At 35.0% G+C, this 18,368-nt stretch overlaps 1 protein-coding gene across 7 annotated transcripts in view; it reads right to left on the bottom strand.

Moving 5' to 3' along the window:
- LMBR1 (limb development membrane protein 1) overlaps nucleotides 1-18,368 on the bottom strand; it is a 150,363-nt gene that overhangs the window by 32,701 nt on the left and 99,294 nt on the right. For 5 of the 7 annotated variants that reach the window (XM_028489514.2, XM_028489513.2, XM_024127858.3 and 2 more), the window contains 6 exons: nucleotides 11,160-11,240; nucleotides 9,871-9,947; nucleotides 9,149-9,226; nucleotides 6,298-6,371; nucleotides 5,973-6,063; nucleotides 4,672-4,738 (listed from right to left, as the gene is read on the bottom strand). In XM_028489514.2, coding sequence (XP_028345315.1) covers nucleotides 4,672-4,738; nucleotides 5,973-6,063; nucleotides 6,298-6,371; nucleotides 9,149-9,226; nucleotides 9,871-9,947; nucleotides 11,160-11,240 — 468 coding nt within the window. Of the gene's footprint in view, nucleotides 1-3,255; nucleotides 3,618-4,671; nucleotides 4,739-5,972; nucleotides 6,064-6,297; nucleotides 6,372-9,148; nucleotides 9,227-9,870; nucleotides 9,948-11,159; nucleotides 11,241-18,368 lie in introns of those variants that run through there. The other 2 variants (XM_007127242.4, XM_055084718.1) reach the window with 2 other exon arrangements.

Raw genomic sequence — 18,368 nt, 5'->3', positions numbered from 1 at the left:
CAAGAGGGAGGGGATATGGGGATATATGTATATATATATAGCTGATTCACTTTGTTATATAGCAGAAACTAAGACAACATTATGAAGCAATTATACTCCAATAAAGATGATAAAAGAATAAAAAATAAAAATAAAAGTGGTGGTCCCAAGGAATTTGAGCCTTATCTGTTTTTGTTTTTTTTTGTTTTTTTTTTTTGTGTATGTGTGGTATGCGGGCCTCCCTCTGTTGTGGCCTCTCCCGTTGCGGAGCACAGGCTCCGGGCGCGCAGGCCCAGCGGCCATGGCTCACGGGCCCAGCCGCTCCGCGGCATGTGGGATCCTCCCAGACCGGAGCGCGAACCCGGTTCCCCTGCATCGGCAGGCGGACGCGCAACCACTGCACCACCAGGGAAGCCCCTTTATCTCTGTTTTTAATATTCCTCATAATTAGAAGTTATTCATGTACATACTTAAAAATTAATTTAAAAATAAAATTTCCTATAAATGAGGAGATAATCTGTTCATCAGTCTCAGAGTTGGCCATGTATAGGTGTACTATTAACTATTCTTAGCCAGGTTGGGGGTGTTGATACTTAGTGTAAATTAGACCCTTACTATAGTTTACGTTCTAGTTTTAATTGTAACATTTTAATTCTTAACATTTAAAAAATTACATCTTAAGGCTCCCTCCAACTAAATAATACTAACTGGAATTAATTTCATATGAAAAACATTTTATAACAAATCAAAACTTAAGGGAGTTGAATGTATGTCAACAAAGAGCTAAGTTATTTAGAACATGTGGCCAACACGACATTTCCTCAGGCAAGAAGGACTACGTGGTCTGAAACCAGAACAGCAACAGGAGGGCACGACAAGCGGGCACTGGGAACGAGGGTGTAGAGGGAGTGAGCGCAGAGACTCTCTGACTTCTTTCAGACATTTGACACAGAGTACCTTTTCTTTATAATTAAAAATCCTAACTAGATATACAAATTTATTGGTCAGGTATAAGAACATTAGTAATCAATCAAAAGTTAATTTTACCACTCATTTATTACTCTCTGCAATATAAAAGAATATAATTAAATCATATACAATTTTTTTGCAGAGAAATTTTCAATACAGGGTTTAGAATTATTTTTACATCAAAGCCATAATTAGGACTATATATTACGATTTATACTTCAATTTCACATTTGTCATGTCTAAGCATCATTTATTTCTGATTCACACTGGAGAGGGAAAGCTCAGGGTAAAGATTACTAGTATATTTACAAACCCAAATAAAGACCTCTCCCGCAAAGGACCAGTTTTTAAACATAGTCCCTTCATCAAGGAACAAAAGAGAATAATCCACTTTAAATCCTGCAAGATGATGGACTATATTGGACCCAGATGAGAAATATATGGAAATACTAAAAATAGATCCAAGCTTATTTGAAAGGTTAAGTGTTTTTTGTTTTAAGCGTATTAAAAAAAATCTGCTTTGGGGCCTTGAATAACTTACAATTTACAGAAAGAATTTCAGGATGAAAATACAACTAACTATAAAAATAACTTCAAAATGGAAATTAGTAAAAGTAATACGAAGTCTATTGGTTGCATCTGAGAAAATTTTTCCCGTTAAAGGAGATTTCAAATAAAGAATAATGTAAAAACTGTCAATCTCTCAGTTGTTTCTTGATTAAGCATAACCAAGAACATGTCAGCAATCTCGCAAAATCTATTCTCACAAAATTCACTGCTGCCTTTAAAATATTTTGTTATAGAAAAGTCTGGGCCTCTATAGATAATTTATTAGGTTTGAGCCTGTTCTATTTTCCCTTTGTGAACCATCTCCTCTAATCACCTTGAGAGTCTATTATACCAAAGAGTAAATTGATTGCTAAAAATAAGGACATCATATCCCCCCAAATGTTGGATTTTTCAAAACTGAACACTAAACAGGCAGCAAAACAACGTTTTGGAAAGCATATCCGCTGACATGGCCTCAGTTTTAAAAGGTTTTAAAGATTTCAAATAAAAAGTGTTACGCACAGATTCTTTGTGTTTCCAATGGACAACAAAACTATCATCGATATTAATTATATTTGGCTAAAAATACACAGCCAAAATGCTCCTCACAACCTAATTCTTTGTGGCAAGTGATACGCTTGTAAAATCTACTTAGTGATAATTTTTTAATTAGTATAAAATCTTCCATATTTAAATATAAGAAGCTATTTCAGAGGAATTCTGTAATAAATCTGTCATATCACACCAGGTATTCAAGTCTAAAGCTATAGTTTATACCAATGATGCAGCAATAGCAGTTGGCAAATTAAATTTTTTAAAAAACATTTTCATTTTTGAAGCAAAAATATCACCAAATTAAGTATTTTATACAGGATTCAATACACTTGCAATTTACAATTAAAGTCAGAATCATCACTAAAAACTACTAAAATAAGAGAAAAACTGCACTTATACAGATAAATTATAATTTTCCTTGCTCCTTCATTTCTCATTTAACTGAGAACGCTGGCTGAATTCACAGGAGCAAATGAGAGTACCCTAAGGGTCAGGACTTCCTTGTGAGAGGCAATGAGAAAGAGTGAAAAATTTCACAGCTTGGAATTTGGTTGTTAAATACATCCTCTATTCTAGTCTTATAAGCTTTTCAGCTAGTAAATCAAAATCCCGTTATACACTAGGATAATATTCATGACAATTCTCTATATTTTATCTTCTTAAAATCAAAGACTCAATTCTAAAGGGTTAATAGAGGCATTACAAAGTAACTCTCTAGTTTGCATTTCCCATAATACTAAAATAAAGCTTTTTCTTTTAGTCTAGAAATTAGCTTTTTTAATACTGTGAAAAGCCTCTATGAATCTGTTTAACGTATTTATTTCTTTTCATCTATTCAGTGCCACTGGGCATAACATGTAGTGCAGTGCGTGTTGATATTTTGCAAAGCACCACATGACTCACTGTACCCTAATGCACTCCATTAATCCTGTTTGGACAGCTGGGTCCAGGCATTTGTTAGCTGCATTTTAATTGTTCCATCTTTCTTTTTCTTCTTTTTATTTATCTCTATGGCAAACTACTCAGGAATTTAATTTGTTGATCTTCAAAAAGCACATTTTGCCATTAATTTGTTTTCTTTGTATTAAAACTGTACTCAGCATGTAATTTTCTTCCATAAAATCTATACATTACTATTAACAATTAATCTTAAATAACAGAGCACAGTGAGTTTCATAAATGATAAAATGGTAGTTTGGCTATAATATCACAGAAATTATTTGTTGGACTGCCATAATACAAACGATCACAGTTAGCTACAAATCAAGTTACTAAAGTGTATATTTATGGCATTTTCAAGATTAGCACACCATAAGCAGATGTCAAAACGATAACAAGTCCTATAATGCAAACACAAAAGAAATAAGACCTCTAAGTAAATGAGCTTTGTATTAGTCTGTGGAACGGCGGTCCCTTCTACATTTACATTTAGATTCCACTTGTATTAAAACATGAACTTCTCTGTAAGCATTATGAAGATGACCGCAAAGCTTATACCCTTCCTGGCACAGCCTGCATCCCCGACAGCTGTGGGCCTTGAATAAATAATGGAGGCCACATAAGCGCTAAAACAAAAGCAATTCAAAGTTACTTGCAATCTTTGTCATAAGCATGTTGCTAAGGTTGAATAATGCGATTTTTCTAATCATTTGTGAACACTCAAGTCAAAATCTAAGTCTAGAAAACGCAACAGAACTGCCTAGTGGAAATTTCTGTCTGAAATAATATTTAGCCAAGAACTGAGAATACAGTCTGCAACAGTGCTTTACAAAAGATAAGAACACCAAACGAAGGAAAATTTATTCAACTATTTCAATGACAAAGTGGAAATATTTTACTTTTAAATGATGACCAAAATTCTCTGTGAATTGAAAAATTAAGAAAACTATATAAATGACAAGCCAGTAAAAAGCTGAAGAGCTAAAGGATGTCCTTTAAATCAGTGTGTGCTCTCCTAGATCTTACTGCTTTCAAGTCTATTCCCTGGACATAAAGCAGCTTAAAATAAGTATTACACATTCTCAACTTTTTAAACCACGTACTAAATTACACATTTTTAAAAACATTTCAAGTAGGAAAAAATTAGTTTAGTATTTTCTAGACATTAAATATTGTTTTTTTTTTTTTTTAAAAAATCACAGTTTCCTCACTAGAGGACTCCAAAGCTTAATTAGTCAATGAAAAAAATAAAGTCTATTGTTTGGACAAGGACCATTTCTAAGTACTTGAAAAAATAAGTGGTCTTTATTTGATAAAAGTGCTTATTTTGGTACAGCCCTGTATATAAATGAATTATTTTAAAAAAAAATCACAGTTTCCTCACTAGAGGACTCCAAAGCTTAATTAGTCAATGAAAAAAATAAAGTCTATTGTTTGGACAAGGACTATTTCTAAGTACTTGAAAAAATAAGTGGTCTTTATTTGATAAAAGTGCTTATTTTGGTACAGCCCTGTATATAAATGAATTACAGAAGTAAAGGCATAAAATAATGTGGGAGGGAATAATATATTTCAAAGAGTGATCTCTTTGAAAAACAGTTTAGCAACTACAAGTTTAGCAAGAAGTTTGATACTTAAAAAGGTACTGACTTTAAATGAAAAGTTCTCATTTAAACTTACCCAGTGTTCTTGACATAACAGGCAGTGCGGAGCTCAAGACCAAGATTGACACACAATTCCCAATGATCTGTTATGAGAAATCAGAAAGAATATTGGGCAGTTACACAGTATACGGATAAATAAAATCCATTCACATTCTGGCAAGTTACTGGACATTTCAGTTACCTACTGTACTTTGCTAACTTCTGAATGATACTATTCAATATAGAAAATAAAGAGAATAGAAACTTTTCTACAAACATTTAAAGTTCTATCTGTGCGTTCTAGAAGATATTTACAGTACCTGACACAAATATAAAGTTATAGAACACTTAAATTACTTCATACCTCAGACAACGCATTTTACATTATTGACTGAGGCTGATGATTTCAAAAGGGTTTGCCTAACAAGTAAAAATTAATATTTTTAATACTACTGACTCTACTTTTAAAGCCAAGACTACTGCTCAAGATAGATAAAATCTACTTCTAATACGTTTAACTATTGTAAGATTTAATACCAAAAAGCTAGAAATCCAAAACACCTAAATTCTAGTAATTTTCAATGTATCCTATACTTATTCTTTCATATTAAGTAAGAGATGTTGAAAATACTACTTAGTACTTATGATTACTTAAACTAGATACTAAGTATCTCAAGAAGTCACAGCATTTTAGATAAAGATATATAAAAATAACTTCTCCCCTTTAGAATAAGCTGAAAATATGGAATATATAATAAAAAATAAAAGAAGCCAGCAGCTCTGGTTATTCTTCATTGTCAGCCTGTGGGAATATTTTACAAATGCAGTCACTATATAAGATAACAGCCTTTGTTATTCCAAAGCCAATGACATACTGTAGAAAGTCAAATTAGCCTCAGACTACAAAATGTTTCTGAATAGAACTCTTCCGTCTTGCTTTAATTATTCAAATTTGAAATACTTTGTCTCTACTACTTGTAGCAACTAAGTTCTTCAGATTTCAAACAAGCTCCCTGAAGTACAGTCAGCACAATCAAAGTTACTCATTAGCAATACGTTTTCTTTGTAGGAAAAAGAGTCCTTTCAGGAGCCGTCTATAGCTAGTTAACAAGCTCTGCGGTTCTATGCATTTACAAGTGAATGGATGCCATCCAAATTAAACAGAGCACATCCTTTTCCCACTCATTCAGCATTTTGAAAATCTTCCAGTGTGTGTGTTTACGCAACTTACAAACAAATACCTAGAACCGCAAATGAACCATTCACCGCGATTACTAAATAAAACAGTCTGTCTTGGAAGGCAAAAGGGAGGCACGGTCACCTAAGCCTTTACCTTACCTTTGTCATCGTTGTGTCATCCTTCTTGGGAATAAAGTTTCCAAAAAATCGGAGGCTATAGAAACCAACAACAGAGGACACCATAAGATAGCTGTGAGAATCAAGGAAAAACTCTCCAAAGAACTGTTTCCTTAAGTTCCCAATTGTCTCCAAAATATCTTACGGCCGAAAGGAAAAACAAAACAAAACAAAGTGTCACTTGGAGTGCTTGAGGAAGACTGACTTGTTTTTTCTTCTAGGAAAGTGTCTTAGTAAATTACCACTGTCCCAGAAAACTAGACAGAAAACTTGTTAACAGACAGAACTTCGGTTAAAGAAAGGATACAAAATCAAAATGATTTCAAGTGCAGCTCCCACAAAACCAAAAGCAGAAAGAGAAGCATTTCCTATTCCAGGCCCCTGGGGGAAAAAAAAACACTTTTCAGAATTCAGTGACACTATTATATTTGGTTTCCCTAAAATTGTTGTTTCATAAATACAGGACAGCTGAAATTAGGAATGTTTAATACCCTGGAGTAACATCCAGACGTTCAAAGGAAAATAAAACGTGACGAGACTGAATTCATCAACTAATTCAACCACATGTTAACACTTTTAACAAGATCAAAACATTTCTGATTTATCTCAAATGTAATTTAAGTTACTTATCAAAATGATATGATTATGCTTATTGTTAAATCCGAAATATTCTTGGAAGAAATTTTTAAAAAATGTAATAGTATAATAAGAATAGAACATATTAATTGTCTGAACACTGAGGCAACATATAAAAACTATACAATTAAAATATGTCAAAAGGAAGCTAAGCAAAGAAAGAAAGTGAATACACATATCCTGTTACTACTCTTGAAAGTTTCCTTTCCCTAAATCTTCCTTGGGAATTCAGGGATTTAATTAACACAGATTTTCCAAATGCAGTGCTATAAATTTCTTCCTAAACATCATACCTATTCTCAAAACCTATCTTTATCTAGAACTTAACAAAACAAGTAGAAAAAGTACTATTTATTAACGAACGAGGCCAGACAGGCAAAAAATCATTTCTTACTGAAGTAGGAACAATGTTTTCAAAGCTTACTAATTAAAGAAACTCTCTGAATACAAACTACTACTTTGCTATCAGTTTCAATTACATCTAACAGATATACCAGGATAATTAAGAATATAAAGTCAGCTTAATAGAAAAATAAACCAATAAATAATATCACATATCATTTATACAATCTAATATAGGCATGAAGAAGTTAGAAGACCCATGGAAATTTCATATATAAATAAGGTAATGGACAAAGAATTTATCAACTTTTGTCAATCTTTTGAAGAAAAAATGAATAATGCTAACAGAAAGCTTATGAACTGGGATGGAAAACACTTTGGAAATATTCTCTGTCTCAAGAGAAGGCCTACAGACAAGATTAAGATGATCTGATTTATTTACACAATCATAAAAAGAGCATACCACATATAAGTCCTTCTGTACTATGCACGAAAGGAATGGTACAAAAATGTACCACAGGGCTTGGGCCTCACCTAGTAGGTGGTATAAGAAAATGGGTTAAAAAATGGATAGAAGCCAACACAGTAGTTGACTTCTGCTTGATCAATGGATCTGGGTCTAAACAAAAGACAACGACAAGGCTGTGGATGGAGGAGGACTGCTCACTGCTGTTTTTTGTTAGTGGAATGACAGACCTGAAGCAAGCTCGCAGTGGTGGAGAGGCCATGGCAGTGAGAGATGGCACAAGGTCCTGAAGAGGCTGGGGCCAGGGAGCTAAACTGAGAATACTGCTAAAAGAATTAGCTTCTGAAAGAAGAGGGTATCTTCATCTTTGACTGAAAGAAAGGAATTAAGATAAACATTGGCTTTTTTCTATGAGAGAAAAGGTGTATCGTGTGGTTCAGAGAGAGAAGTGGCATGTAGGGAAGCAAAATCTGCACCCCAAAAGGTGTCTCTCTGGCATAAGGATCATTTTAGGCTGATTGTTTTTAAGAAACAGAAGACTTGTAAGTCTTTCTTTTTAGCACCACCCCCACCTCACTCCTTAACTGCCTAAAAGAATTCAGACGAAGGACCTGGTCTAGGCGGAGCACTATCACCAGAGACAGCTACAAAGAGTATGGGCTGAGTGTGGTAGACGGAAACTGGCAAGACCTGGAGACCAAAGGCCTGTGTCCCCTCTGTTTACCAAACATCTGCTTTTCCATCTCCATGTGAATTGCCTTCCTCCCACTTGCAGTCCCAAGCTCCTACCCCCTTCTCCTTCTCTTAGATGGAATATAAGCCTCAATTGCCCAACCTGTCCTGGGGTCTCATTATTCTTATCGGGCTCCCACATACACGTAATTAAATTCTGTTTTCTCCTGTTAATCTGTCTCATGTAAATCTAATTCTTAGACCAGCCAGAAGATCCTAGAAAGGGTTAAGGAAAATTTTTTCCCTCCCCCAAAGCATGAAAAGTCTGGAAGAGTTTTGAAGTCATCTCTATGGGAGATGGCAAAGGTGCTAACTTCAAAAAGTGTAATAAAATGTCAAAACTTAAATGCTACTTTAAGTATCCAAAAGTTTATAGAGACACCTAGAAAAAGTATGCCGTATATGAATATTTAGTGGAAACTACCTTCCATATGGAGAATATATTTAAATAAACTTATTGATGGAACTTAATAAAATCATGAATTTTTAAACGAGAACAAATTAACTTAATTCATGAAAAGATGTATATCTGACTCTCCTCCAGCAACTGAACATTTTGACTCAAGTTCATAAAATGACTCCTTTGAGGCATGAGTCCTTAAAACCACATATTTGGATCCTTTGCAAACGCAATGAATCCATCTAATAAACTCTTTATATTTCACTATTTCACAGAATATACATTTTCTTAAAGGGTCATACATATGAATTTCAGTAAACAAAGATAAACTCTGATACAAAGTGTAAAAGGAAACTCTGATACTTGATAAAAAGCCAGACAATCCAAAATAAGAAATAGGAAGCAAAAAACATAGTTTAGAAACACTGTTTATGAAAGCTCACTGCATAAAGAAATTCATACAACTTGAAGTATATATATATGCAGAAAGGTGAATGTTTTCATTTATTTATTTGAAACACTCAGTTTATACACACAGAATACTTTTGCAAAAGAAAGACATTTTAAAGCATTTTACTTTACCCTTGTTCCCTTTGGCATTGCTGTTTCATCAACCAACAGGCAAAGAATATTACAAGCCACCAAGAGGACCGAAATGGACTACAACACAAAAAGTAAGCCATCAGTTCTGAATTTCAATTTTGTCAATACACATACATGAAAATCTAAGTAACCAACCAAATGTATGCTTCAGAATAGAGGAAAACCAGTCAAGACCAAAACTCTACATATAAACCTGAAGTAATGAGACTATAAAAACTCCAGAATAAATTCGTAAAAATTCTGCAAAGTATTATAATCTCAAAGCTTAAGAAAAAAGCTATTAACATAGATCCACTTATTAACCGATTTTACCAAAAGGAACCCACAACTCCACATATTTAAAAAATGGTTAAAATGTTATCAGAACTAATTTAATAATATAATTTTCAGATCTTATCACAGAGTTTGATCAGGGTAGGGTATCTGCAACACCTTGTCTCTTCTTAATTTTCAACTGAAACAAAAGAATGAATTTCCTGCTTCTATGAGGAAGCAGATAATCTTGAGGACTTTTCAAAATTACCATTAATTTCATTTTTTGCTCTATTGAGTTTTTACAAATAAAAGCATAGACGGATTTTCATCCTGTTGATAGAAAACCAGTTTACCTGAAACCATTTAGCTGAGGGAGTTGCCACATACAAATGCTAAAGTAAATAAAAAATAATCTGCTGTATTTAACTAAGCAAATAAATTCTTACTGTCTCAATAAGAAGGAGAACCATAACAGCAGGATACACCAAGTTTCTTTCCCATGCTGAAGCCTTTTTGCGCCTCTCTATTAGAAGGAAAAACAAAATATAATAAAAGTTTCAGTAATTTCCAAAACGTCTCCCCAGATTCACATTTTCATTCCCTACTAATACAGCCAGTATGTATTATTCTTACATAAATTATCTTTTCCTAAAAACATAAATTATTTTTAATTTTCCTCCACAAACTATAAAACTCAGAATTTTAAAATCAGTTTGCTACATTAAACAGCTCAATCCTGTGATGCTCAAATTTTAGCACTGTAAAGACGTTTCAATTATTGATGAAACATATTGTGGATATACAGCTTACTCTGAAAATATAGTAATATTTGTATTTCTTTTTTAAATTTACATATTATTATAATGATAGATTTATACACTGATAGAGATCTGGAAACATCAGGTAACGTGAGTAAGAATCCCCTCTAATCCCACATCCCAAAGGTAAACACTTCCAGTTTTCTAAAGGCTGGAAGCAAACCTCTATTTTTAGTGACAAAGGTCTACCTTGTAACACACCAATCCTTACGCCATGAACAACTGGAAAAGATGGATCAGACTTACTTTTTTAAAAAGAAATGTATATGAAGATGTCAGAGAGCTACCATAATAATGGAAATTGAAGTCATTCTAGCTTTTTCTGTAGATTCCAAAGGGATTTTTAAATAACTGATTATGATTTCTGCAAATAAAGTAGTTTACTTATTTTCCCAAAAAATGGAGGGAAAATAAAGAAAAAAGTTTAAGAGTAAAAAGGTCTAGCAGATGTATAACTGGAGTCTGAGGAAATAAAAGAGAATGAGCAGATGCAATATTTGATGAGACAATGGCCAACAATTTCCCAAGTGGATGAAAGACATTAAGCCACACACTCATGAAGTGCCACAGATCTCAAGAAGGATAAATACAAAGAAAAAAGACATTAAAAGATAAGAATAACAGAAGATTACTTATCAGAAATAATACAAATGAAAAGATAGTGGAGTGATATTTTGGAACATCATCATCTTTGAAAAGTCATTTTGTACACATACAAAACAACAACCACAAAAAGTGAATAAATACGTGCTCATCCTCTCCCCAAACTAAAAGACATTCTTTATTAACGGCTTTGGACAGACTGAAAGCTTGTAACATAGAGATTTCACAATTTAAAAAAATATTCCAGACTACAGTAAAGTCTTTAATAAGAAACCAAGACCAATACGTAAGTCAAGGAAAAAAATGTACAATACCTAATTTTGTCTTAAGAGTCTTTACATTGTCAAGTTCTTGTTCCAACTCCGTTATATTGTGTTCCACTGATGAAGACAGTCCTATCAAAAGCAAAAACATTTTAGAAGCATAACAACAGAACCCCAGAACAGGCAGCCCTCACATTTAATGAAAACATAAAAAACACACTGCAAATCCTGATCACTAATAATGAAAACAAGGGCTGCTGTGACTCACAGAAAAGTACATCCATTTCTTTACTCCTTAAAACTTCCAAGTTCTTGCTGATTAAACACTACATGTTTCCTACAAAATTTCTTACTCTGGTAAAATTCTTACTTGATCTATTATTATTTTTTCATTAATTATAAAAGCATCATGTGCTTATTATAAAAAGTGAAAGAAAATCAAGATCTCCTCCTCTTCATCCCACCTCCCTAACGCGACAACTGTCAAAAGCTTGGGTGAGGTTTTCTTCACCTTCATGTACATACTCATAACATACATACACACCATACTCATGGTTTTTACTATGTATTTTATAAGAATGGGTCAAATCAGACATTATTTCACCACTTGCTTTCCTAGTTAATGATATGTCCACATTGACAGACAGTCCCAACTTCTTAACAGATGAATAATAATTCCAGAATATGGATGTCCTTCAATTTTATTCAGAATTATTCCAGTTATGAATATTCAGGTTTTCCTCAATTTTTTGCCACTACAAACATTTTTCTATGAACATCCAGTACTTTCTGGTTCTATTATTTTTGTAGGACAGAGTCTCAAAATTCAGACTGCTGAGTCAAAGGATATGAGCATTTACAGTTTTAAGAGATATTTAAGTTACTTACCCCAAATATTGTGATATATTGTAATAAGTTATTATAATAATTTACATTTCTATGAACACTTTATTATAAAATATGCTTGATGTCAGATGATTTTGCCCAACTGTAGGCTAATGTTAAGTGCTCTGAGCACCCACTTAAGGTGGGCCAGGCTAAGCTGTGTTTGGTAGGTTAGATATTTTCAACTTATAATGGGTTTACCAGGACGTAACCCATGGTAAGTCAAGGAAGATCTGTGTTTTCCAATCTCTTCCCCAGCAGTGGATGTTGTAACTCTTGAATTTTTGCCAGTATGATGGGTAAAAAATATTTTCCCATTGTTACTTTAACATGTACACCTTATTCATATTTTCTGCTTGATTCTTCAGTGGTTTGTATATGTCCATACTCTATTTTATCTGCTAAATTCTGAAATGGACAAATTAAAATCCCCCACTACAACTGTACTTTGACTGAATAGTTTTTTCTCAGTTTTTAAGAATTTTTTCATTATGCGTTTGTATTTGATAAGATTTGGGGGCTCCTATAAGACTGTAACATGTTCCTTATGAATCACACCTTTTATCATTGCATCATGACCCTCAGTGTCTTTAATGCTTTTCTTAACATTCATCCCCCCCTTTCATATATCATTGTATTGGTAATTTTGGTTAGAGCAATATCCAATGCCTACATTATTACAATACAAATTCTATCTGCCACTTACCCATGTAATAAACTATGATTAGCTTTCGTTTCTTCCATAACATTCTTCTTCCCACCCCCAGAATTAATCTTTTTTTTACATTTGCTTAGTTTTTTATGCATTTACTACTAGTTCGAAGCTAAACCTTCCTCCCAAATGTCTTTATTTCCTCCAGAAGCTTATGAAGAAAAGGTGAATGGGAGGTAATTTTTTTGAAACTATACGAGTCTGAATATGAAAGTTTGGTTAAATATAAATTATTTTTTTTATATTTAAAAACTATAAATGAGGAATGAAAAGGTGTGTGGTTTACAGGGACTTAAACCCTCATCTTCCACAGCTGTCAGGTAATAGTTAACTTAATGCTGGAAAATCAAGAAATAGCAGGGGAACCTTTTTATTTAGTGTTTACGAGTATATTATTCTTTATTAGTTAGTTCAAAATTAATTACCCTTCAGAATCGTGAAGTCACTGCTCCACCGCCCCCCAGCTTCCAGTGTCAGCTCTGAGAAGTCTGAAGCTCTTCTTCCTCCTGGGACTGTGTGTGAACTGCTTCTCATTCTCCCTTTGAGAACGTGTAGGCCTTTGTCCCAGTGTCGGTGAGTCACTCTCATGTTCCATGTTGGGCACTGAGTGAGCACTTTCAATCTCCAAGTTCTTGTCCTTTAGAGCTGAGAAATTTTCTTGATTTTGTCATTTCCTCCATCCTGTTTTCTCTCCTCTCCCCACTTAGAATTCTATTAGTTGGATGTTAGATCTCCTGAAATGGTCTTCTACTATTCTTAACTCCTCTCTATGGTTGTCATTTTTGACCTATTTTCTTTAACTTCCAATCTTTTAGATACATTATCACTTCTAAATTTCAAGAGGCCCTTTCTGTTCACTAACTATTCCATTTTTAATGGAATCCTGGCCCTTCTCATGGATGCAATCTCAGTCTCTCGCAGGATACTGATGATAGATTTTACTTTTTTCTTATCCTGTGCATATGCCGTCTCCCCCTAGTGTTCTTTATTGTTTGTTTTGGCCCCTACTTTCCCATGAGAGGTCTTTCTCTTAAGTATGGTAAGGCTTAGTCATCTGTTCATATTTAAGAAGGAAGCACTAAAAATGATAATTTGAAACTCTAAGATTGCATGGGTGGCACCTGACAAGACTTCCTGTTGGGTAATCCAGCTGGGTTTTTCATGGACACCCGACTGCTAGCAGGGTGTGAGCCTTTCCTCCTGGGTAGACAGATTCCCCAGATAAGACTCTCTGATCTCCTTCTTGGGGTATTAAAGTTTGGCTGTCCAGGTGAAGGGAGATAGGAGCTCACACATTTAGTTTGTAAGCACTCATCCCATCCTCCACTCCCCCCATCTGTGCCCAGGCCACAGTCTCACTTTCTCTGGAGAATAACCCTCCCTCTACGGCTGAGGTGGGGAAGAGGCAGTGGTCTGGTACTCTGGATGGAGGGGAAAGATGTGGGGATCAAATCGCTTCATAAGCAGGCTTTTCACCAATCCTCCTTATCTTAACTTGTTCCACTTTATCCCCACTCTCATAGGTGTCTGGTAGTACGACTTTTGGGGACTTTAGGGGATTCTGGAATATAAGTCAAGCACAGATGGCTTAGGATTCAGCTTTCTTGGGTCTGCTAAATTAGTTACTTCTAAAATTCTCTCAGGTCTGCTAAATTTCGAAAATTTTTTATGGTTTTCTCCTCTCAAGTTTTCCTTCTTTTAGGTTTATGCTTCTCTGACCCTCAGTGTTCTCATCCGTGAAATGGGGGGTATTATTAGGATGCTTTCTGCTGAGTCAGAAAACTCAACTCAAAGTACCTTAAAAAATAAGAAAATAATTTCATGTAATTGGAAGTTTACACACAGAGTGGGCTTCAAAGTGGGTTTTCCAGCAGCTCAACAGTGACATCCAGAGACTGAATTCTGCCATCCCCAAGTTGGTCTATTATGTAGACTGCTGCTTTCTTCTTTCATGTAATTTCATAATTTCTGTTTATTTTATTTTGTTCATTATTTCTTCTTTTCCTAGCAAGTGGAATTTCTATTTATTCTTTTACCCATGTTAATTTGACACTTCAGTGGTTACTTTCTCATTCTTAACACACATACTTAGACCTATGTTTTTTTCAACCTAATCCCACAGGGAAACCTTACTAGGTAATTTACCCCACACCAAGGTGAAGCTTTCACAACACTTTTTTAAAACCATTCTCTCACTGCTTTCCACTCACCCCTCCTAAGTCCTGGACTGTGCTGAGACTGTTTTAAAAATATTTAGTTTGAGATTATTACTAAATTTTACCAATGGTACGGAAGCCACCATATCCTTAATGACTAGAATAGTACCTAGTTACTAAATATACAGCTATAAAATGAATAAATAAATGAATGTCTTTTTGTGCCCTAATAGATATATGACATCTTTGGAAATATATGAGTTTTTAATTGCAATCTTCCCTGCCCCGCTAAGACTACAGATTATTTAATAATCCTTAACAGGTTATAAAAGGGAAGTTTAATGTTGGTCTCTCTCTCCTATGTAAGTAATTTTTCTATGTGAAAGCTTGTAAATCTTTTTTATTATTATCACCATTATTCTTGGAATTCGTGAATCGTATAACTCTGGATCTGTTTATTTCCTGCTTAATAATCTTGCCTAGGACTCTGTGACCTACACTCAAGTCTTTCCTCAGCTCACTGACAAGTTCTATTATTTATTTACTTTTTTCTACTTGTTCTTTTTTCTTCTCCTAGATGTCTATTACTTAGACTAGGTATATTAGCTCTGTAGTCCATGTCTATTATTTCATTAGTGATTTCCTTCTCTTTGTTCTTTTGTTCTGTGACATGAAATAGTTCTTCCACTTGATTCCACCAGATGATTAATTCAATTTGCAGAAGGACTGTATTATTTTTCTATTGCTACTGTAACAAATTACCACAAACTTAGTGGCTTAAAGCAAGAGAAATGTATTATCTTACAGCTCTGGAGGTCAGAAGTCTAAAATCAAGGTGTCAGCAGGACTGTGTTCCTTCTGGGGACTCTAGGGGAGAATCTGTTTGTCTTTTCCAACTTCTGGAGGCTGTCAGCACTCCTCGGCTCATGGTCCCTTTTTCAGATCACGCCACCCTCCGCTTCCACTGCCACATTTCCTTCTCTGACCCTCCTGCCTCATCTTTCACTTCTAACAATGCTGTGGGACTTCCCTGGTGGCACAGTGGTTAAGAATCCGCCTGCCAATGAAGGGGACACGAGTTCGAGCCCTGATGCAGGAAGATCCCACGGAGCCACAGAGCAACTAAGCCCGTGCACCACAACTATTGAGCCTGTGCTCTAGAGCCCGCGAGCCACAACTACTGAGCCCGCGAGCCACAACAACTGAGCCTGCGTGTCACAACTACTGAAGCCCACGTGCCTAGAGCCTGTGCTCCGCAACAAGAGAAGCCACCACAATGAGAAGCCCACGCACCACAACAAAGAGTAGCCCCCGCTTGCCGCAACTAGAGGAAGCCCACACGCGGCAATGAAGACCCAACACAGCCATAAATAAATAAATAAATAAATTTATTTATTTAAAAAATATAATGTTGTGATGACACCAGGCCTATCAGATCACCTAGGATAATCTCGAGACACTCCTCACTTAATCACACTGCAAAGTCCCTTTTGCCATGTAAAGGGTCATGTTTACAGGCTCTTGGGGTTAGGACTTGGGTACCTTCGCGTGACACTATTCTGTCTACCACAAGGACTATCACATCTTTTGTCTACTGAATTTTTAATGTTTTTCCCACATTCTAGGCAATCCTTTTTCTACTCTAATTATATCTCTTTGAAGATTGGTATTTACTTTTGGGGGCTTATTACAAATTCTTATTTGTCTCTCCCATTAGTTAACTTCAATTGGAATCACACTTTCTCGCTATTCATCTCGGCCTTCGTCACTCAGTCCTAAGCGAATGGTAACTTTTCTGTATCTGCCGCTATTCTTCCCTTCACACCTACTCAGCGCAGACAGTCGCTCAAAGAGTGACAAAACATCTGGAGGGCCCAGTAATTTTTGAAAGACGACTCAGTGCTCTGGCATCTCTCAATATACAAATAGCGCTCCTTTCTCAAAGGGAGAAAGACTGAAGGGAGGATTCAGGCCAACAACCCAAGGCAGCAGGGTACAAATGCACTAAGCCCTCTTGTGGAATCACAAAACTTCAGTCTTACCCCAGGTTTCTAAGAAAGGTAAGTATTCCCCACTGCATTTCCTTTCTCACTTCCGTCCATCGCTAAAGAGAGAGAAATCCAACACTCTCTCTTTTGGAGAACCTGAGGTCTTGAAAGCACTAAAATGTTAAACACTATTTCCAGAGCTCATGAGTTTCATCATTTTACTTGCCAGTATATAGTTTATAAGAGAACAGGGGTAAAGATAGTATAGATGTATTCAGGTAGTATGACCCAAAACTACTAAACTTTGACTACAAATTTAGCAGCCAAAACAAAAAGAGAAACATTTAAGCTACAGAATTAATGGATATTTCTGTATAACAAAGAGATTTACAGTAAGATGACATAGTGTTATAAGATTTTCAAGTATCTTTGAATATAATAGTCTTAGAGATAAGTATATTTTACTTTTTATCTCATTTCTTTACAAATTATATGGTATGTATCTGTAGTTAATGCTCATTTAACTTCTATATCTGGTAAGTTACAAATACAATTCCAAACTACATTTCAGTCCCTATACTTGTGAAGAAAAGCATTATTCCAGTAACCAGTTCACTGCTAGAAAAAATAATCTGATGAATATTCAGAATTTTGAAAGGGAATCAGAGTAGACAGTATTCCTGCTGCCAATGTAAAATCAAGTGAAAAGACATAAATGCCTACTTTGTGGGTGTGATGTCTACAAAGCTCAATACAGATGTCTAGACTAATCAATGTTTTCAAAAGAAAATAACTAAAGTGATATTTCTGTAACACTGTGTGTTTATTTTTTGGTGACACAATGTTAGGCACACAATACGCAGTTAATAAACACTGACTGAGTTGCATACTAAAATCAAGAATACATTCTTATTGTCCTCAAAGAAATTATGCCTTTTTTAAATGACTAGAATCATCTGGAATAACACAATTTTCAAAGACACCACCACCATCCTTTACTGTATATCTCACTACCTAAGTGAGAAAAGTAAGCTTGGTTGGGCGGAATATCCCATTATAAATGACTGGAAGGAAATGATGGCTCTTGTAAGGAATCATGATACACTGCAAAGAATTCTGGAATGTTACACAAATTTAAGCTGCAGCAACAAAATGATCAAAATATCCTAAAGAACTGTACTATCATTACTTTACTTGAAAATGAATCTAAAATATTCAGTGTCAGCATCGTCTAGTCAATAAGTCAAATTGGTAGACAAAACCCGTTTGGACTAGTCATGAAAAATAAAAAGGGATTCGCCAAGAAAACCACAAAGCAGCTCATTTAAGGTCAATTTAACGGTATTATTCTGTTTTCCTTCCAGCCTCAACGTAAGACTTCACTACCTCAAAGGAAATTGTAAGAGTATCTATTTGCATTCCCCCTAGGTGATTGGCAGTTCACCACCAATTAGTTCAAAATTACACTGTTACTAGCATGCAATAAAAACAACACCTTTCATCTTTCTTACACAGGTAA

The sequence above is a fragment of the Physeter macrocephalus genome, chromosome 5, assembly GCF_002837175.3.
Source record: "Physeter macrocephalus isolate SW-GA chromosome 5, ASM283717v5, whole genome shotgun sequence".
Classification (NCBI taxonomy): Eukaryota; Metazoa; Chordata; class Mammalia; order Artiodactyla; family Physeteridae; genus Physeter; species Physeter macrocephalus.
The sequence above is the reverse complement of the archived record's forward strand: the minus strand, read 5'-3'. Positions and strand labels throughout refer to the sequence as shown.